Raw genomic sequence first — 22,872 nt, 5'->3', positions numbered from 1 at the left:
CCCAGGAGCCTTGGACTGGATGAGAGAGGGCTGGTCACCCCAAACCACAGAAATCCCTCTGTGGTGGGGTTTAGGACACAACCCAAGTGTTCTCTTCTGGGAACGGTGTGACCCTGAAGGAAATCCGTCCACTACCAAAGGAGTCACTTCAGGGCTAGAACTTTCATTCCTTTAACAAGGATGCTCAAACGCCCAAGAAAAGAGCTTGTCACTTGCATCACCACTTACAACCCAAGCTCCAAGAGAGGAGAGGCCTGGGGATGGGCCGCAAGAGCAGCTTGGAGAAGTAGCTCAATAAGGAAGCTAACTCGAGAGAGGAACAGTAAAGTGGATTGTTCTAGAAAATGTGCAGGAAGTGAGTCAACAGCATAACCAGAGGGAGGAAGGGCTAGAGATCCATGCTTGTGTATGGCTTATCTACAAGCAGATCCATGGCAGAAGCAGAGGGGGAAGGTTCTCGTGAGGATGTTGGGGGCCTGGACCCATTTAGTAGAGGGTATCCATGGAGGATATTGAGGGTCCAGTGTCCCACATGCTAAAGGGAGGTAGGCAGTGACACGTGAAACAAGAAGATTATTGGCACATATAGGAAAAAGCCCGGGAAACGACTGAGAAGCAGTAGGCACCCAGGCCAACTCTGCAGACTTAACCAAGCCCATCTGCCCAAGCTCATGGTGAGCTGTGTCATCTCACAAACTTTGGTGCCACAAATGTGGTGCCTTCACTAGAGGCCAGGGTAGGCTTTTTTTATGACTGCAGCAGTGAGCTGGTGTGATTCCAAGGTTGATGGTGAGAGGAGTTTACTTTCATGTGTGTAAGGGCACATTTTCCTGCCCTTTGACTCTGAGATTGGACACACAGGTGAGGTGTCTGTGCACCAAGGTCAAAGGTTTGCACTCCAGGAAGGAAACCAAGCAACACAAGGAGATGGTGCTCAATCCTCTTTCCTACTAACACATGACATGTGTGATAGTTAATTTTATGTGTCAACTTGCCTGGGCCACAGTGCCCACATACGTGGTCGAACATTCTTCTGGACATTTTGGTGAAGGTGTTTTGGGGGATGATTAACATTGAAATTGGTGGACTTTGGGTAAAACAGACTGCCTTCCATAAGTTGAAGGCCTTAATAGAACAAAGACTGACCTCCCCTGAGCAAGAAGGAATTCTACCACCAGGCAGCCTTCGGACTTGACCTGCAATGTCCACTCTTCTTGGGTCTCCAGGCTGATAGGCTACTCTGCAGATTTTGGACTTGCCATCCTCCATAATCACGTGCATGAACCAATTCCTTAAAATCTCTCTCTCTCTCTCTCTCTCCTTGCTCTACGCCAGGCACTGCATAAACGTTGCCCATGTACAAACATTTCATCCCCACCACAGCTCTGTGAGGGTCTCTACTGTGGCGGGGTCTGTAATAGATTCCAAAATGTGAGTCTCCCGGGATTGTTTCTTCTTCCCTAGCATGTGACACATGATTGTAAAGAGCCAAGTAATTTACGTGCAAGCCAAGAGTGAACTGGATTCCTCTTAGGTGAGAAAGGAACTCTGGCCGTGTACTTCAATTTTTTTGTTTATTCATACTGCAAATGTGCCTTTATAAAACACCCAGAAAGTTCTCAGCACTGTTCTAGACCCAGGGGTAGGGTCTCAAACATCAGTGGGTGTAGCAGACCCCATCAGTGCCTGGCCACAGTGTCCTTGGCTTTCACCTTTCCAGCACACAGCAGATGGGTCCTACTGTGAGTACCTTCTGCTCTCCATCTGGGGCTTTAACACACCCGACAGGCCAGAGGCACCTCCAGCCCCACCCTATCATAGCATCAGGTTCAGTATCCTAGGAGCCTTTATGTTTTAAAAGTGGCTTTTGATTGGAACCACTGTGCCAACCCGAATGAGCTTTTATTTTGCTTTATGTGTACAATTAAATAATTCTACTTTTTAACAATGTTTTATTGTTTTTTGTTATAAATAAAATACATGCTCTTTTTTGAGAAATTAAGAGAAGACAAAAATCTACAAAGAACATAAAAGTTACCCAATTCCATCACCAAAAGACTCACTCATAAAAAATTATTCATGGGCTTCCCTGGTGGCGCAGTGGTTGAGAATCTGCCTGCCAATGCAGGGGACACGGGTTCGAGCTCTGATCTAGGAAGATCCCACATGTCGCGGAGCAACTAGGCCCGTGAGCCACAACTACTGAGCCTGCGCGTCTGGAGCCTGTGCTCCGCAACAAGAGAGGCCGCGATAGTGAGAGGCCCGCGCACCGCGATGAAGAGTGGTCCCCGCTTGCCGCAACTAGAGAAAAGCCCTCGCACAGAAACGAAGACCCAACACAGCCAAAAATTAACTAATTAATTAATTAATTTAAAAAAAAATTCATTTAGTTCCACGCTTGGTTCTAGATCTTAGGTAAACAAAAATCAATGATCCCACTTTACAAAGCTTTTGATATGGCGGGACAGAAAATTTTGCTCTGTTCTCTGAATTTCCTTCCAGTCTTTTTTCTCCTGTACATGGATCATATTTATTTAAAGCATCAGTAAAATACTGGAATGGTTTAGTGTTGTAGTGAAGGCCTCAGCTGGGGGGTCAGATCTGTCTTCTGAGGATGGTCCCACCGCCCACTTAGCGAGCGAACGAGTTATTGACCTCACTGGGCCTCAGCTTCCCATTTGTAAAGTAGAGAGAATCATGCTCTCTCATTCTTTTTTTTCCCAGTTTTATTGAGAAATAATTGACATCCATCACTGTATAAGTTAAAGGTATACAGCATGATGGTTCGATTTACAGATACTGTGAAACGATCACCACAGTAGGTTTAGTTAACATCTCACATTACTATTGTGAGAATGAGTCATAAAGAAAACTGCCTGGAACACACAAAACGCAGGTAATGGACCAGCAGCCAATGCATCACGACCCCCTGCTGCCATCTCCAACATGAGAATATCCTCAAACCAAGCTGGGTCCAGAATCACAATTCACTTTGTAGGACAGGCCGGCAGGGCAGAAACTTTGAAGAAAAGGTCACTTCCTGTTTTCATACCGGTTCCAAGAATTGACCTGACAAATATTGACTAGGCTGCCATGATCTTCAAACACTATTCTCCTGTGGGTAGGAGGTGATGCAGTGCTGAAGACCAGGGCCCCCAGCCCAGGGACCTTGCTGTGAGTACCACGCTTGCGTCTGAAATGAAGGCGGGGGTGGCAGCTCTCTCTCTCTCTCTCACTTTGGCAGAATAAATGGGAGAACTGAGTCCCCTAAAGGAAAAACATGATGATGTACTCCTTCTAAGGTTTGAAGTAGGAACTTCAGGTTTTAAATAACATTTTATGGATAACTTGGCCTTTAAATTTTTTGAGAAAGAAACTCCCAGTATTCCTTGAAGTTAGACAAGAAAACGGAACAATACAACCCAAAACAAAATGATAAAATTGTTGCAGCAACTTTACTGGAAACTCTGTTATATGAAAGAGTGATGATTCAGGGGCCTGGTCTGGAATTTGAATCATGCCCCTGCCACTTAATAGGTGTTTCTCTCCTTAATAGGTGTTTCTCTCCAGGGATAATATTACCAAGGTCTTAAGGTTCTCATAAGGATTCAATTTAAAGAAATTAAGCAAGTTTTTCTCCACTGGGGCACTGCTAGCATTTGGGACGGACCCTTCTTCTTTGCCTGTGACTATTTTAGCATTTCGAGAGTTTTCTCTCTCCCATTAAACTCCAATAACAGCACCTCCTTCTCCAGACTTTGAGATGATCCAAATACTATCCCCCCTTCACACACATCCCTCCCCCTGCATTTGAGAACAAATCTGGCTGGGAACCAATGATACAATATAGCTAATATCCCTACCATAAAAGAAATAATAAATAGGGATATTATAATTAATTCATGGAGTTCTTAATTTTCCTCTAGGATTTTTCTGGAAAAGGAATAAAGGAATAAATTGGATGTAACTATATCCAGCCTCAGTAGAAAGGAGTGAAAATTAACACTGCATACTTCCTATGTGCCACGTGCTATATACATGATATTACGTCTTATAATCCACAAGCAACCCCACCCCCAGGAGGTAGGCATTGTCATTTGCATTTTGCAAATACCACACTGCAGTTCAGAGAGCTTCCTTTACATAGTATCACCCAGTGATTTAACTGCAGAGTCTTGATTCAAACCCGGACCCCCTGACTTACAATTCAGTCCTCTGGGAAATAGATCCTCTGCAAGTTTGGGTATCCTGGGGGTTCAGTAAGAAGAAAATGGTGGTGAGTTCATTGGGATAAAAAGAATAAACTGGAAATAGTTTTATTACAGCTGTACTTCTAATTTTCCCCAGGAGCAGACCAATTTTTAAATTGTTCTGCTTCCCAATATGAACAGAAATTAAGCGGGCCTACAGCAAGCTGTGCTGGAGGGGTTAGGACGTGGCATTGAGAAACTGCCTGCAGTACTTTGACCAGCAAACGTGTTTTAACGTAATCGATAATGCGGTTAGATTCATCCTTCCTGACAACTGGCCTTGGGGGTTTGGTTGGGTATTTAGAGCACCAGGCGCTATAAATCATCTACAAAAATATGTAAGCGACCCAGAGATCATTGGTTTGGGCAAAAGGTATTAAAGGTGCTGATTAAGACACAAAATTTATCAGGACAGATGAACAACAAGGATGGGGTGGTAAGCTGTGGGCAGCCGCTGTGGCATGGGACAACAGAAGGGTCAGTTTTGAAGGGAGCGAGGGGACGAGACTCCTTACGGGGGACAGCAAGGTGGGGGATGGGGGGGTCCGAGTGTGTGCACGTGGGGATGTGTGTGTGACAAGCGCATTGTCTACACTGCAGCTTCACCTCGAGCTGGAGCTTCGCTCCCAACCCTGAAGCACTTTGACCCGCTCAGGTGACACGAAGGCTCTTCTGGGACATTTTATAACTTAAAGCACAGGAGTTATTGCATTTGTTTCCTAGGGCTGCCATAACAAACTTCCAGAAACTTCCACCCAGCTTAAACAACAGAAACTGATTCTCACAGTTCTGAGGACTAGAAGTCCAAGATCAAGGCATTGGCAGGGCTGGTTCCTTCCGAGGCTCTGAGGGACAGTCTGTTCCAGGCCTCTCTCTTTGCTTCTGGGGGTTTGCTGGCAATCTTTGGTGTTTCTTGGCTTGTAGAGCATCACCCCGATTGACTTCTGCCTTCATCTTTACATCTCCTTCTGCCTGTGTGTATGTCTGTGTCCAATTTCCCCTTTTTATAAAAACACCAGTCATATTAGATTAGGGCCCATATTAACCTCATATTAACTAGTTACATCTCAATGGCACTATTTCCAAACAAGATCACATTCTGACATGCTGGAGATTAGGACTTCAACATATGAATTTGTGGGGCGGGGGATACAATTTAACAGATATCTTTCCTTAAACTCTCCATCAACTAAGATACAGGTTTCAGCCCTTGCATGTGACAAAAGGTACTCGAAATAGCAGGTCTGATGGAGACAGAGTAGATCTTTCTTGTCTCTCCCCCACCCTCAGGCTCCACCCATCCTGCGGCTTTGCCACCCCTCATCCTCATGAGCTGTGCCCACCCGCAAGGTCCCCAAGGCTGATCGTCACATCCACACTCCAGCGAATGGAGACCAGAAAAGTAGAGGGCACTCCTTTTTCTGGGAGAGCCTGGCCCAGGAGTTCCACACATCGTCCTCTCCCCTCCAGTCAGCAAGATTCTAGTTCCTGGCAACACCTAGGTGCAGGGGAAGCCCAACATCACTCGTGTCACAGTGTCCTGACCATTTGTTCCATAGTATTGAGGGTTGCCCCAGTCTTTGAAAGTTAATGAGTGATTGAAAGAATGACTGGAAAGGAGAAAGATAAAAGAAAAAGAAGGAAGGAAGGAAGGAAAGAAGGAAGGAAGGAAGGAAGGAAGGAAGGAAGGAAGAGAGGGAGGAAAGATAGATGCAGGGAGGAAGGCAGGCAGAAAAGACCACGGAAGTTCTTTTTTTAATAGCCCAGAGTCCTTTTCTCAGCAAAATCCTATAGGCAAATCAATATGTCAAGCAGACAAGAGGCCGCTGCTCTGACTCTAGCCTGGGGGAAAACGTCTGGAACCCGCTGGCTCATGCCCGCCTCACCCTCCATAGCAGCGGTCCCCAAACTTTTTGGCACCAGGTACCGGTTTCGTGGAAGACAATTTTTCCGTGGACGGAGTTGCGGAGCAATGGTCCAGGCGGTAATGCAGGCAACGGGGAGCGGCAGATGAAGCTTTGCTTGCTTGCCCGCCGCTCCCCTCTTGCTGTGCGGCCCAGGGGTTGGGGAATCCCTGCTCTACAATGCCCCGCACCTCTGTGGGATCCAGTTTGGATGGGAGGTTTACCGTGTAAACGTGAAGCACTGTGAAGCTATTTATGAAGGAGAATGACGTGTTCACCATCTTGTTTTTAGAGGATGGGGCCAGCGTGGCAGTGGCTGCTGGGAGCGGGGATCCTGGCCTCTGTCTACTGTCAGCCCTTTCCTGCCCGCGGAGATAAGAGCCTGGGGGTGCCTGAAGCTCCCCGTGGTCAGCTCTCGGAAGCCCTCCCCGCCTACCGCAAAATCACACCCACCATTACCAACTTCGCTTTGCGTCTATATAAGCAGCTGGCAGCAGAAACCCCAGGAAACATCTTCTTCTCCCCGGTGAGCATCTCCAGCACCCTGGCCCTGCTCTCTCTGGGGGCACAAGCTGACACTCCAGCTCAGATCCTGGAAGGCCTCGGCTTCAACCTCACGGAGACCCCAGAAGCTGACATCCACCGGGGCTTCCAGAGCCTCATCCACACCCTTGACCTGCCCAGCCCCAAACTTGAACTGAAAGTAGGCAACTCCCTGTTCCTGGACAAACAGCTGAAGCCTCAGCAGCACTTTTTGGACAACATCAGGGAGCTGTACCGGGCTTTCGCTTTTTCGGTCAATTTCACGGACTCCAATACAACTAGGAGGCAGATAAATGACTACGTGAGGAAGCAAACGTACGGGCAGGTCGTGGACTGCCTGGAGGAGTTCACCCAAGACACGCTCATGGTTCTCTTGAATTACATGTTCTTCAAAGGTGAGGGCTGGCTCTGGTTCCTCCATCTCCAGCCCTGCCCCTAAAAGGCACCTGTCTAGAAGCCTGTAGCTGTTTCTTCTGAAAGCTACCTCTGTATATTTAAATAGTGTTCTTATAGGACTACTTCTTAATTTATCAATATTTGATTTCTCTTGCCATGTTTTTTCTATTCTACTTTTATCCTGATTTTTAATACCACTGACACTCAATCTCACTTTTCTATTAATATTTCATTTTTTAGAGAAATATTTTATTTTTTATATTATAGCCTATTTCAAACCTACAGAAATATGCAGAGAACGATATAGAATCCACCATGCACTCCCCCCCACCAAGAATTAGCAAATATTAACATTTTTACTATTTACTTCAGATTTTTATTTTTTTTTTAAATGTAATATTGCAGATACAGTTCAATTCCTTTTTAATCATTCCTTGGTCCCATTTTCCTCCTTCCATCCCTCCCCAGAGGCAACCGCTATCCTAGGGTTGGTGTGTATCCCTCACATCCATGGGTTCCACCATTAGGGTCTGAGTCTGAATCATCTTTGATTCTCCAAAGGTGAGGAAAGGTCCAAGGAAAAGAGCTACCATTGACTTTCAAGAAACAAACAAATTTAGTTGGACTGGAGCATAGACCACAATAGTGGAACGCCTAGGTGGGAGTGCTGAGAGTTGTAATAAAAAAAGTAATCAGGGGCTGTGTTGAGAGCCCCAGACTTTATCTTAGGATTCCAAAATCACCAAAAAGTTCGAAGCAGTGCAGTGACATACCTGTTGTAGAAAGTTCAGTCTGGCTACAATTTGGGAAATGGTTGGAGGAGAATAAGGGTGGAAGAACAGAGACAAGTTAGGTTAGTGAGATGGTTCAAAGTAAGACGGTGGCCTCAAATAAAGGTGTGGCTTTGGAGACAGAATCAGCAATACTTGGTCACTTGGAAGTGGGCATGAGGGACAGGATGGGCCAGTCCCCTCTCCCTGTCACCAAGATCGGTGCTTTCAGGAGGTCAAGTCAGGAGGTGGTTGTCAGTGGAGATTATAAGTAGAAAGAGATGAGATACTACACACGGGGACAAGACTGTGACAGATTCTGCATCTCTAACCAGTGTGGCTTAGTGCATGCCTGCCTAGACTTGCTCTCTTAGAGTGTGTTCTCATGGTTTTATGGGTTTTGTGTCCTAAGCCAAGTGGAAGCATCCTTTTAATTGCTACCAGACCCAAAAGCAAGAGAACTTCTTTGTGGATGAGAGGACCTCTCTCCGCATCCCCATGATGCACCAAAAGGAAATGCACAGGTTCCTCTACGACCAGGAGGTGGCCTGCACCGTCCTCCAGATGGAATACAGCGGAAACGCCCTGGCCCTGCTGATCCTCCCTGACCCGGGAAAGATGGCTCAGGTGGAGGAAGCCCTGCAGCCAGAGACCCTGAGGAAATGGGATCAACTGCTCCTCCCCAGGTAAGTGCCAGAGTGCAAGGACATTGTTCAAGAACTCGAGCAGGCCTTGATCAACTCCAGTTGCAAGACCCTAAGCCCTGGCTTGGCTCACTGCCCTACCAGTTAACCAACTGTGTGGTCTTGGGCAATTCTTGCTCTTCGGGCCTTGAATTTCCTCACATGTAAAATGGGGCCATAATAACCACCACATTGGTTGGTTGGAGGATTAATCGAGTTAATATGTATAGAATATGAAAGTGGTACCTGGTACAGGAGAAGTGCTCACCCGGCATTAATCATTCTTATCCCCTCCCAGACGTCTTTCTGCCTTTGCTCTTCTCTTTTTCTCCAAATAATAATTTACTACCAGAAGGTAGTTAAGTGTAGGCAACAAATCAGATCAAGGACAATTATTAAGAATAATTATGACCCCCACAGAACAGTGGGTATTTCTTAAGAGTGCCTCTGTTTTAATTAAAACATTTCTTAAAAAAATTAAATACCAAGAAGAACATTGTAAAAATCAGAATGCCGATTGCCAGTTTGGGGGAGTCTCTACCTACCCCCTTCCATCTCACTTGCTTTTTGGTCTGTGGTTTTTCTCACAGTGGTTTTAGCCTTTTCTGGTTTCCCTAGACCCCATACTCCAGCTACCCATTCTTGAAGTGTATCTTCCTTTATGGGGCACTCTGGGATGAAATCTGGCCTCAAGTTCTAATTACCTCTTGCTGGATAGCAAACCACCCCAAAATGGAATGGCTTGAAAAAAAACCCATCTGGCATCTCTCTCAATTCTGTGGTGGACTGGGCTCAGCTGGGTGGTTCTCAACTCGGGGCTCTCAAGGATGGAGTCAGATGGTGGCCAGGGGTGGAACATTGAAGACTCCTCCACTCAGATGTCGGGAGGCTGGGCTGGCCGGCTGGCTGAGCTAAGGGCCAAGCAGGCACCTCTTTCTCTCTCCATGCAGCATGTCCATGAGGCTAGCTTGGGCTTCTGCACAGCAGCTCAGCACAGTTGATATTGTTATATGACAGCTCAGGGCTCCAAGGAGGAGCGTTCTAAAAGGCAGGAAGTGAAGGCTCCCGCTCTCTTAAGGCCTGGGCTCGGAAATTTGCCAGTGTCATTTCTGCCATATTCTATTGGTCAGATCATTCACAGAACCCACCAGATTCAAGGGATGGGGGGGCGTATAGACTAAACATCTTGATGGCCATCTTTAATCCACCATCACCAACTGGTAGGCATCAGTCGCCTGCATGTCCACGGGAGCCTTCTCTCAGCACCCCAGTGACATTGAGGTATCAAGGATAGAGAAAGGATGTTTTGTTTTGGGGTAGAGATTCAAGTACCAAATGAAAGAGATACAGGTCAAGAGCAGAAGCCAGGATTTAAAGTATTATTCCTGTTGTCTATGAATCTACATAGCTCTGGTCAGTTTCTGATTCCAGCCCCATATTCCTAAGCTCCCTTGGAGTGAACCTGCCCCTTCCCCCATCACAGGAGGAAATACTATAGGACCTTCTAGACCAGTAGGTTTTCCCTTAGGAAGGGTCTCTTTTGACCTCCCACTTAGACCTTCAAAAATCAAAACCAATCCAAGTTATTTTTCTAAACCTCAGATGCTCCCTGATACCATTTCTTGTGCCCGAGAGTTACAATATCATGGCAGCATTTGAATGGACTTTCTTCAGGCTGCCAGGTTTCCCTCCATTCAGCTGTGAGAAGGGTTAGTTTTTTCAGAGGAATCATGCTTCTTGGTAACTCCATTTCTTCATTTACACTGATTGAACACCTACGCTGTGTTGGGCTCTCTAACAGACACCCCTCAGCTAGACTGTACTAAAAGCCCCCCAATGGTAGGGCCTACTCTCCAAGTTCTACCTGTGAAAAAATTATGTCAAGTAAGCCCTGTTTTCTGTTGTCCACATTTGTTTCCTTTTTTTCACCATTCAACCCCTGACTTCCAACTACCTCCCACTTCAGTTAGACATCTGGACCCTCATATTGGCCCAGGAGTTAAACCAGTAAAGATACTCCAACCTGAATTAGCATCTCTAATCTGAATTCATTCGAGGCAGAAGTTTCCAAGCTGGCTATTAACTAAGCAAGCTTGCAGGTGTCATGGCAACTGTCAGACAATAATTCCAGAGGAGAATAATCCCAGGAAGAAAGGGACAGCTTTTCTATGGGTCACAAGAAACTTGTGAATGTAACACAAGGAATATGGCAATCTGATGGCAAAGGCATGACAATAACAGGAGGGAGAGTTAGTCCATTGATTTGTGCCCACACTGTACATGCAGGATCTCTCATCAGATCTTCAAAAGGCCATGAAGCTCAGACAGGTGAGAGATGGTGTACCTTCTATTAGGGGGTTTTCAGTAGATGGATTTAGGATACAGTTCAGAATCTGAGCCAACAGAGCTTGCTGGTGAATTGGATATGGAGGTGGGATAATGTTAACAGCACTTAACTTCCATGGTTATTACATGGCTTCAATCAGTGAAGCCTTGTAATCCAATGTCTGGCACCTAGAAAGCCAAAGATGACAAAGATGAAGACCTGTGGCTATGCCAGGAGTCTTCTCAGATCCAGACACAGACTCTCTGTGAGGTCTGAAGAGAAGGAAGCTCTGGGTTGTGGAATGTCCTGGCATAGCAGGTAGTGTCATGAGAAGACTGGTTCCCACACTCTGAGAAGCACATCTCCTTTCCAAAGCTCAGGTTGCCCCCAGACAGGGCAAAAGCAGCACAGATAATGAGACAGCAGCGCTTCTCCGTCTGATTCTCTCCCCAGCTTGCTGGATTTGCATTTGCCAAGGTTTTCCATTTCTGGAACATATAACCTGGAAGAGATACTCCCCCATATTGGTCTCACCGGCTTATTCAACTTAGAAGCTGATTTCTCAGGAATCGCTGGGCAGCTCAACAGAACTATCTCCAGGGTAAGGTGGTGAGCGTGGATGTGTGTTGGCAGAGGTGGGGTGCCTTTTCTCCTCTGACATGAGGTGCATTTGAAAGTCAACTTCCCCCTTTTTTCTATTCTGGATTTTTAATATCACAATCTTTAAGGCTTCTTTTCACAAGCATCTCCCTTTCCATCCCCACCCCCTTCTTCTAGACCTTTATATTCTTCAAAGCAGGGACAGAGTCTTGAATAGAGTAGACACACATTCAGGGTCATCCACAGAGCCAGAGTTTCCCCAGGTGTGGGACTAGCCTTGTTTTCATCCCTTAAACTTCCTCCGAGGGCAGGTGGTGAGACTCTATCTGCCTTTGTTTTAGCTGTAGAGAGTAGTGGGCATGAACAGGAAGTATATCCATCAGTTTTGCTGCAATAACAAATGATCCCCAAATCTCAGTGCCTTATCATCACAGAGATTTATTACCTGGCCATATGACGTGTCAGAGGTGTGTCACTACCATCTGGCTACAGATCTACTTCTCATGTTTTCTTCCTTCTAGAATGTAGGTCAAAGGAGAAGCTCCTATTTGGGACATACACTTCTTATAGCAGTGGGAAAAAAGTAGAGATAATGTGCTATGCCTCTTAACACTTCTCCTCACGTGTGGTCTCTGTCAAGGCCACTCACAAGTCATTGGCTAAAGCAAGTCCCACGGTCAAGACCACCATCAATGGGGTGGGCTAGTGTTCTCCTGCAGGAGGTCCTGTAAGCCACAGGGTATGGGCGAGGGCTGATGACATCCTACAGGAAGGGAGAGTTCATACTTGAGAAGAAAAATGCAATTTTCCACAGGAGGGAAGGCAAAAAAAGACCCTTCTCTGTTCTTCCATCATCTTCCTAAGATAGAGTCATTATCAGTTGAGTCTTTATTAGAAATTTCATAAGGAAAGTCTACTCTCTTTTATTTGGGAAAGACCAGCTGAGATTTAAAATGTGAAACCAAGGAACAGGGATGTGGTCTTGTGTGTGTGTGTGTGTGTGTGTGTGTGTGTGTGTGCACGTGTGCACCCACTGTGGAGAAGGTAAACAAAAAGGAAAAGAAATAATTTAGTTTTTTACAGAATTTCTCCCACTGTGACCTCAGATGTCAGATTTATCTCTTCATAGACTTTTTTGGAAATGAAAGAGATGGTCAACACCAATGTTTTTCAACTTTTTTTAGTTAAAGCCTCAGAATCCTTCCTAAGGAGTGGTGTGAAAATGAGGTTTAAAAAAACAGAATTCTTTTCACGGAGCCCAGTGGAGGGCTCGGCACATCAGACAACCTGGTTTCACTGAGCTCATCTTGAAAACCGTTGACTCAGGCTGAGCAATCCATTTTTCTTTTCATGTTTTTTAGAAAAAGGTTCCTTTTTTTTTTAATTTTATTTTTTAACATCTTTATTGGAGTATAATTGCTTTACAGTGGTGTGTTAGTTTCTGCTGTGTAACAAAGTGAATCAGCTATACATATACATACATCCCCATATCTCCTCCCTCTTGTGTCTCCCTCCCACCCTCCCCATCCCACCCCTCTAGATGGTCACAAGGCACTGAGCTGATCTCCCTGTGCTATGCAGCTGCTTCCCACTAGCTATCTATTTCACGTTTGGTAGTGTATATATGTCCATGCCACTCTCTTACTTCTTCCCAGCTTACCCTTCCCCCTCCCCGTGTCCTCAAGTCCATTCTCTACGTCTGTGTCTTTATTCCTGTCCTGCCCCTAGGCTCTTCAGAACCATTTTTTAAAAGTTTCTTTAATTTATAATCATACTTGCCCTATCAAATCAGGACCTTGATCCATCAATTTCATCATTCTAAAATGCAAATATTTTTTAAGATGGGAGTACCTTTCATCATGTCTCTAAAATGTGAGTGCTTTTTGTTTTGGAGCTTCTAATCTAATTGGGATATATGTATACATATGGCTGATTCACTTTGCTGTATGGTATAAACTAACACAATATTGTAAAGCAACTATACTCCAATAAAAAATAAATAAATAAATAAAGTCAATTAGATGAGCAAGCTATTTTAAAGATGAGAAAACTGAGGCTGAGAGAGGGCAAATGCAGCTCGTAGCAGAAAATGACACTTGGGTCTGTGCCACGTGCACCCAGGTGCTTGGGATGTGCTCCTAAAAGTCGCTGTTGGGTTTTTGCAGCCGGGTGCATGCTCAGGTAGCCCTCAGCCCTGTTCAGGCCCATCTGTCTCCCCTTCAAAGAACAAACAGCACGGTCAGGGTGACTCCCCAGGAAATGATGGAGGCGGAGAAACTGGGACAGGGCAGGAAATGAAATAAAGGTTGGAGTGCTGCCTGGGAAGGCGGGACCTGAGCGGGGTGACTCCACCTCCATCTCCCTCGTGCCGCACGAGGTGGCATCGGCCCCTGGAAACGCCCTGCCCCGGTGCTGTCTCTGCCCCTCTTCTCTCCTTCTAGGTGTCACACAAGGCGGCAGTGGACGTGAGTGAGAGAGGAACAGAGGCAGGTGTGGCCTCCGGCCTCCTCTCCCAGCCCCAGTCTCTGAACGCAACGTTGGCCCCACACGCCCATTTCAACCGACCTTTCCTGGTGCTCCTTTGGGAGGTGACCACCCAAAGCCTACTCTTCCTGGGAAAAGTCGTCAACCCAGCTGTGGGGTGACAGTGGTAGGAGGCCAGGGGGTGTCCTGTCCCCTCCCTGAAAGACAGGAAAGCCAGCACCAGCCTGCATCTCAGGGCTGCTCTGAGGACCATTTAATCAGTGTGCAAAGATGCTAATAAAGTTGGCCTTGGGTTTTGTGAACAGTGAGGGGCAATGCTTACAAGGGGTGGGGGGGGGGTGAGCACGCAGAACAGCGGTCAGTCATTCACTCTACAACTTCCTCCAATCCAGTGTCAACTGTGGTTAGAAATTTGGAGGTGAGAACAGCCTCCGATTATGTCCTCCTCAGAGACTTCCACCACTGCTGCCACCACTGCTGATCTTTCCTGAGTGTCTTTTGGGTCCTAGGAAAAGGCACAAAGGATATCAGGAGGAATAAGCGAGTCTCTCACTTCATGGTGGCTGATCTTGGCTATGCAGCAAAGTGAGGTCGTCCTGAAACGTCATTGCCTCGATGTCAGGAGTTAGTTCACCTTGAGGGGAGATTGAAGCCGGGGCAGGGGCTCTAAGACATGTTCTATGAAAAGAAGGGGATGTGAGGATAAGCCAATACAATAATGGGCCAATCCAGAAACGGAGGTCAAATGCCCAAGGACAACCCCAAGATCAAAGAAAGTGGAAGGGTTGACATGGCCTGGTGAGACAGTGGGCTTAAGGCACAATCTTGGTCAGTGGGATGAATTCGGGGGCACTATTCAGAGGCAATGATGCATTGTTTAGAGGTCAGAAGTCCCACTCCCACAAGTGTGTCCCCCAGTCTTAAAAAGGCATCAATCTGGAAGTGGTGGGGAAACTCAGAAATGCCAACTTAGCTGCATGTATGTACCATACATGTGACAATACGTCCCCACAATGAAGTCAGTGTCGAGACCTAGAGGGTGACTGTGCGTGGTACATGTCTAGGAAGAAGCTGTACCAAAAGTCGCAAGTGGTAGAAATCCCCCACGCCCACCCAAAGGAGGCAAGACTCGAGTTGGGTCTTGAAAACCAGGGAAGCCTTAAATAAAGGGAAAGAGGGTAAGATAGTCCCAGAGAGGGTGGAAGAGACACACTATGGGCAAAAGCCACCGGGGAAAAGAAAGAAAAATGTATGTTCTAAGAAGAGAAAACCAGTTTTGCAGCAACAGAAAGTTCATGTAGGGTCACAGTGGAAGGTCATGCTGGAGAGGGATTCGGAGGTAAAGGGTTGGAGGCTTTGGATGCCAGCGTCGAGGCAGACTTCCGGACACTAGTGAATTCTTGCCACCTCCCACTGGTCAGCCAACCTTGGACATGACGCTTGATCCCTCTGTGCCTCAGTCTCTTCTGAAGAATGGAAAACATAAAACCTAAGTTACAGAATTGTGAAAATCAAATGAGGTCATGAGTGTGAAGCATTAAGCACCTGGTAAACAGTAGGTGTTCAATGAACATTTGCTTATCTCCCCCTATTCTTTTGGCTGCCCCAGCCCTCAAGGCTGTCCTTTATTCTCATGGAGCGTAGCTCAGCTCTAGGGAATGTCCAAATCCCCCAAGTGGCCACTGGTCCAGGTGCCAGATGTGAACCCTCCCAGTGAAACCATATAGGTAGCACATCCTCAGAACCCAAAGGTGTAGATGGAGAGCCTTCAGGGACTTTGCCCGGGCATGAAAGATTCCATCTGGAGGGCAAGACTGCTCTTGCTGCAGGGACATTTGCTGTGACAGGGACATTCACTGTGACATCACTGTGGCGCCCAGAGGGAGCCGCTGGCCCAGGGATCAGGGCTGAGACTGCAGAGGCACACATGGATGACAGCCTGCAGGTTTTCTCTAGAAACATTATTGTTAGTGATCATTCACTGGGTTGGTTCTTCCTTCCCATCTTAAGCTGTCGCTTTCAGTCATCTGTGAATTGAGTAAATTTCTCCCCAAGTGGAGATTCCATATGTATTTATACTTCGAACTGAACTTTTAACCATCTAGAAGAACCTGATCATTTTCTTTTTTTAATTTTCATTTTATATTGGAGTATAATTGATTAAAAATGTAGTGTTAGTTTCAGGTGTACAGCAAAGTGATTCAGTTATACATATACATGTATCTATTCCTTTTCGAATTCTTTTCCCATTTTGGTTATTACAGAATATTGAGCAGAGTTCCCTGTGCTATACAGTAGGTCCTTGTTGGTTATCTATTTTAGGTATAGCAGTATATACATGTCAATCCCAAACTCCCAATCTATCCCCCCCACCAACACTTCTTCCCTGGTAACCTAAGTTCGTGAAGAACCTGATCATTTTCAAGGTAAGTCAACAGCTACCTAAAATGTATATTTTTTAACATCTTGTGGTGTTCTCTTTGGTGGGTCTTGAACCATTTGTGCCATGCCATAGAGTCCCAGCTACACTTATTTTGCCCCTGGGTTGCAGGTAAATAAGCTTTGAATGTTGGAACTAAGCCCCTGGCCAGGTACAACCTACACGAATACACAGGACCCTGTGGGGAAAATAGCATTAAAGCCACAGTCACCCTACCTCAAGTTTCCATGAGTATCACAGAGTCCACGAAAATGGGCATAAATGTTCTTCTCCCTTCCTTCCAGCCAGGAACAGAGCTGAGAGCTTTACAGTTGTCCAAGTATGAGACGGTGTTTTCTAGACTCCTATTTACTCTTCTGTTGAACTATTTGTCTTTTCTTGCGTCAGTACTATACCATCTTAATTATCGCAGCTCTGTAAGTCTTGATATTAAGTCAAACCCTCCAGCTTTGTTTTTCAGAAGTCCTTGTTAGCTTGTTTTAATTTGTTTTGCTTTCAATGTTTGTTCGCCATCCTGTCCACTCCAGTAGTTCAGGCTAAAGTAGTTGGTGACTTTCTCTGTCCCCCCAGCTGCAGCCTTCCAGAACTTCATACCTGCCCCAATCCACCCACACTCATGGGATCCCCCGTTCCTATAATAAAACCCTTTATTACAAAAACTACTTGCAGTACCTCTGTTTTCCTGTTCAAGGAACCAGATGGATTCAGATAAAAACACCTTTGTTTTGCCTTCATTCTTGAAGGATAATTTTACTGGGTATGGAACTTTGAGTAGGCAGATGTTTTCTTTCAGTGCTGGAAATATGTCATTCCATTATATTTGACTTTCACATTTTTGGTTGAAAAGTTATCTATAATTTTTATAATCCTTTGAAGGTAATGAATTTTTCCCCCTCTGGCTACTTTACATTCTCTCTCTCCTCTCATTTTTTTTTTTGGTCTTTCAACTGTTTTAAAATGATGTCCCTAGGTACAGTTTTTCATGTATTAATCCTGCTTGGGGTTCATATAACTTCTTGAAAATGCAATTTGATGTCTGTTTTGAAAAATTCTCAGAAACTGTCTCTTTAAAAATTGCTTCTATTCCAATTTTTTTCTTTTTCTGGGACCAGAGTTATGCATATATTAGATGTTCCAGTCATGTCCCATATGTCTCTTATGTGCTTTTCTGCATTTTCTATTCTTTTTCCTCTCTGAGCTTAATCTGGATATTTTCTACTTGCCCATCTCTCACTTCTGCTCTCTTTTGCTGTTTGATCTGCTATTAAATACCTCTGCTATTTTATTCTTAATTGCAGATATTTTAATTTTTTAGTACTAGAATTTTGATTCTTTTTATGGATTCCACTTCTCTGTGAAATTTTCTATCTATTTTATTATACAGAATAATCATGGTTAAAGTCTGTGTTTTGACTCCAATATCTAGATACCTGTGAGTATTTATTCTCTACTTATCATTTTTGGTTATTTTTTCTGTTATTTGTTATGCCTGGTCATTTTTTATTAGATACCAAACAATGTATATCAAAAATTATGTAGCTGTGACTATTTTCTTCCTCAAGAGGAGATTTGATTTTCTTCTCTCAGGCAGATAGAGTACAGACTGGGTTTCAGTCTCTTTTGAGGTCTGGTTTATTAGGCCTCCCTCATAATGTAGCAGTGAGGAGGTATCCACTGAAAGTGTGGGCTGTTTTCCAGAGTCCTGGCCCCTTCACATGTTCATACACCAATTTTTGTTTCCTGAGTACTATGAGCCTATTAAAATCTCTGTTATTTTAGTTGGTGACTTTCTCATGATTATTCAGCATCTCATCCCACACATTCACCACTCAGGAGTCAGAAAATTCTTTGAAGGGAAATTGTATGCAGAACATTGGATTCACTTCCTTGTGGTTCTCTATTCTCTAGGAACTTGGTCCCTCGAGTCCTAACTTCTTGTTGCTTCTGAACTCCCATTTTTGTTTCCCCAGCCTAGTGACTCTAGGCCACTGTGTCCTGCCCACCTCTGTGCCCCAGATTGCAAATCAGCAAAAGTCCCAGAAGGAAAAGGCAGCAGCAAACGTTAGCTTCACTATAACTCATTTCCTTTCTCTCTGGAATCTTCTCCCCATCCTTATCTCATCCTTCTCCATTGTTCTCCAGTACCTTTAACAATCTATATTTTTTATTTTATTCAGCATTTATAGTTTTCTTGAGGAAGGATGAGTCTGACATTAGACTCTCTCCCATAGTCAGAAGCCAGATGTATTCTTAATTTTTTTTAAAATTAATTAATTTATTTATTTATTTATTTTTGGCTGTGTTGGGTCTTCGTTTCTGTGCGAGGGCTTTCTCTAGTTGCGGCAAGTGGGGACCACTCTTCATCGCGGTGCGCGGGCCTCTCACCATCGCGGTCTCTCTTGTTGCGGAGCACAGGCTCCAGACGCGCAGGCTCAGTAATTGTGGCTCACGGGCCCAGTTGCTCCGCGGCATGTGGGATCTTCCCAGACCAGGGCTCGAACCCGTGTCCCCTGCATTGGCAGGCAGATTCTCAACCACTGAGCCACCAGGGAAGCCCCAGATGTATTCTTACAAAGAGGAGCCCATGCTATGATTCCATGCCCACTGCATTAACCTCATATTAGGTGTCAACTTGGCTTGTCTGTGGAGTGCCCAGACATTTGGTGTCCAGACATTATTCTGAGTGTTTGTGTGTTTTCTGGGTGAGATTAACATTTAAATCAAAAAACTAAGTAAAGCAGATTGTCCTCCATAATGTGAGTGGGCCTCATTCAATTCATTGATGGCCTGAATAGAACAAAAAACTGACCCTCCCCTGAGGAAGGGAGAATTCACTTGCCTGATGGCCCTCACACTAGGACATCACCTCTGCAGATTTAGGACTTGCCAGCCTCCATAGTCACTTGAGCCAATTCCAATAAATAAAGATGGTAGATAGATAGATAGATAGATAGATACATACATACATACATACATACATACATAGAGATAATCTCTCTTATTGGTTCTCTCTAGGGAAATTTTTTTTTTTTTTAGAAAAAACCATTGTGTAATAATAAACAAGAATAAAATGCAATTCTTTATGGAAAAGAATAGTAATAAACTTGTATTTGCCAAAAACACAGTAGCAGTGTTATATACAGACTATTTACTGATTGACTGATTGATTTTTAACTTGATCTTATTTTATTAATTAAAGCAAAATAGCGCTGATGCCAAAAGAGACAGATCAATGAACCAGTACATAAAACATATAATAGACCCAATTGTATCTAGGCATTTTTTTCATTTTTTTTTCATTTTTTTTTACTGGTTTTAAATTTTTTTGACTTTTTATTTTATATTGGCATATAGTTTATTAACAATATGGTGTTCATTTCAGGTGTACAACAAAGTGATTCAGTTATACATATACATGTGTCTATTCTTTTTCAAATTCTTTTGTCTCTAGGGAACCTTGACCACACCACCCCACACTCATCTGCAATATCCAATGGCAACTCCACTGTGTGAGAAGACCCTTGGTAATGAGAAATCTTGTTACCTCTTCTCTGGATCTCTCAACATTGTAGAAGAGGGTTTGTATTTATTTTGTTCACTAATGTGTTAGAAACCAGTGTGCTATTAAAATTGTAAAAGGGCAGGGATCTGGAAACGCCCATGGTCCAATCCAATTCACAGTCCCACCTCTCCGAAAGTTTCCTGATAGTGATGTTTGAACAAGATGCAAAAGTCAAATGGAAATCCAAGGTTTGTTTTACTGTTGGCAATGGCTTTGAACCAATATCATCCACAAAACCCTGGTCAGCTGAACTGGACCCAGTGACATCTGCCTCAGACCCACAAGAACTGTTTCCCCCAAAGCCCAAACCCAAATCTGGAATCCTAACATTAAGATGGTTCAAGATAGAAAGCCTGTGGTAGATGGAAGGATGAGGGAGTGTGGGATGAGCATGTACTCAAAGAGCAGACGGAGAGGGAATATGTTTGCCCCAATGCCTCATGCTGCAAGTGTGATGGGGAAGGGGGTCCATTCAAGAAAGAAAGCCCTCCCCCAGAAGTTAGAGGAAAGGATGACCCTCTTGAAAGCCTGCCTGAAGGGCTCTGGCCTAGACTGACTACTGTAGTTATAAAGAGATGTTAGAAAGTGAGTGTCATAGCGGAGCCTTCTCCTATGTGGAGAGAGCGCCGGACGAAAGATTGAGTCTGCACCCATGGGCCCAAATCCAAATCCTGAATTCAGCTTGTGGGCCAACAGTTTGAAATACCTATAAAGCATCCAGGTTGCTAAATGTTTAAACAATATCAGGATAGCCTGGGCCCAGAAGTCCATGGACTGCAGCACCAAATAGAGTAAGATTAATGAGGCAACACTGAATCTTGTGTATCTATGGTGATGCCTTGATCAGCTTCATGTTTGAGAGGGAAATGATTCTCAAAGTAATTGGGATCTCTCAAATAATGGGTACCCTCAGCCTACATTTTATCACCCACCATTTACAAGGAGAGAGAGAATGAGAAGAAAAGATGTTGATCCCATACCCACTGCCCTATTATCAAAGGCTAGCCCTGCCCCCTGCTGGTTATAGAGGATCATTGATGCATCCTAGAAGCAGCCCAACACCCTCTCCTCTCCCTTGAGGCTGGGCCAAGGAGGACTTGTGGGAGGGAAGAGTTGCCAGACAAAATAAGAACACCCAATTAAACTTAAATTTCAACAAGTAACCTTTTAGTTTAAGTATATCCCATGCTATGTTTGTGACATATTTATACTTTAAAAAAAAAAAGGTGGTTGTTGTTTATACAATATTCAAATTAATATTGTCATATTTTTATTGGCTAAATCTGGCAACCCAGGGAGGGGTGTAAATGGTCAATATTTGTGAGGGGGGTCAGAAGAAAAGAAAAGTCCATCAAGCTGTAGGGCAGGCTGGCTTGGGCATCAGGGTAGAAAGAGCAGTGAATTGGGTTAAAAGAGAACTCAGAAGAGACATCTGTGAGGCAGAGCCAACTCCAGACCCTTGCATGTGAGCAAATCCAGGCTGGCCTGCTGAAGGATAAGAGACACATGGCTCAGGATCCTCCATCACCATGGCTGACATCCAATCTCTTGCAAAACTGTGAGTGAGGCCATCCTAAACCATTGGCACAGCTGACCTGCCAGCTGACCACAGATGCTGAGCAAGCCCAGCCAAGATCAGCCAAGCCTGGTCCAGGCCAGAACTGCTCAGCTGACCTAAAGATTTATGAGCTAACTTCTGGACTGGTTTGTTATGAAGTATAGGTAACTGATACAAAGGGGAGAATGAGTGTGGGGATGGACCTTGGGAATTCCAGACCAAGAAGACAATATGATGGGTTGTGGTGCTTGAGTGCCCAAGTTCTCTAGGTCCTCCCCACCCCCTCCCCAAGGGCTGAAGTGGCAGGTTTTGAGGTACCTGCTCATGTCCCCATCTCAAGGAATCTGCCGTCCCTGAAGACCCTTGAACAGGGCCAGCTGAGTGAGGGATGGGACTTGATTCAAGGGTAACCCATCCATTGGTTGACTGCCCATGAGTTGTGGCCGAGCTCAAAAAGATGAGCTGGGCCAATCAAGACCTTTCCTGGCAATTTGTGAAAGTACTGTGACGCCAGAGCTGAAAGGTCGTGGGTCAGCCATTAAAGGCCACTTGTGAAATGGAGAAGCAGAGGATGTTGTTTAGAAGTGAAGGGAGCAGATGCACAGAGAGATACAGTGGCAGAGAGATAGGCGAGAGAATGGCTCTTCTCATTTTCAGCACTGGTGAAGGGATTTGCTGGTGATTGGGCCTAGGGAGCAGAAAACTACTCAGGCTGGTATGAGAAGAGAGGTATCCATTGTAAGGATATAGGGCCATCAAAGAACCCTCTGCAAGCCATATAAGCATTTGCAGAAAAGTGGAAACTGCAGAGTCATCAGACAGGATAACCTCTCTCTCACCTTCTCTCCTGCTTGGGCTCTGTCTCAATGCCAGATCACCTTGCTTCATTTAATCCAGTGTTTATCAAGGTCGTTTGATCACAGAAATATTTTTGTCTCATAGCACTTACTAACATCCCACAGATTTGGTGTTCTGTGTGACCCACTTTAAGGAAAAGTGCTCTGTGGTCTGCATTATGTTATCTATTGTTCTTTCTTCTTTCTTTTTTATTTTCCTTTTCTTAGGAAGCTCCTGAGGCCTAAAGAGGTTGTTGTCCTGCCCAAGGTCACCCAGTTTTTTAGGGGCAGAGTTGGACTAAGACCAGGGTGCCCTTCCAGCATAGACTATTAGGCAACATTATTTATACTATTTATACAAGAAAGAAAGAAAAAAAAAAAAAAGAACAACAACTATCACCACTGGGCATTAAGTGACAGACACTGGTGTGAGATATTATGGGGGTTGAGAGGCAGGCGACAGATAAACCCTCTGAAAGACAGGTAAGACCAAAGTGAGACTTCCCTGGGAGGAGAACTA

At 44.8% G+C, this 22,872-nt stretch overlaps 1 protein-coding gene across 2 annotated transcripts; it reads left to right on the top strand.

Annotated features, from left to right (window-relative positions):
* The first annotated feature begins 3,020 nt into the window (after positions 1–3,020).
* Positions 3,021–14,258, top strand: LOC118889231 (serpin A11-like). 2 transcript variants are annotated; one of them, XM_036841041.1, is made up of 6 exons: positions 3,096–3,174; positions 6,447–7,092; positions 8,276–8,549; positions 11,326–11,473; positions 13,638–13,777; positions 13,914–14,001. In XM_036841041.1, exons 2-5 carry the CDS (start codon positions 6,450–6,452, stop codon positions 13,773–13,775), a joined length of 1,203 nt encoding a protein of 400 aa, XP_036696936.1. In that variant the 5' UTR covers positions 3,096–3,174; positions 6,447–6,449; the 3' UTR covers positions 13,776–13,777; positions 13,914–14,001. The 2 variants fall into 2 exon arrangements, with proteins under 2 accessions (XP_036696927.1, XP_036696936.1); XM_036841032.1 differs by lacking the exon at positions 13,638–13,777 and having other exon boundaries at positions 3,021–3,174; positions 13,914–14,258.
* The last annotated feature ends 8,614 nt before the right edge of the window (positions 14,259–22,872 follow it).

Source organism: Balaenoptera musculus, chromosome 2 (genome assembly GCF_009873245.2).
Source record: "Balaenoptera musculus isolate JJ_BM4_2016_0621 chromosome 2, mBalMus1.pri.v3, whole genome shotgun sequence".
Lineage (NCBI taxonomy): Eukaryota > Metazoa > Chordata > Mammalia > Artiodactyla > Balaenopteridae > Balaenoptera > Balaenoptera musculus.
This window is presented reverse-complemented; position numbering and strand designations above follow the sequence as displayed.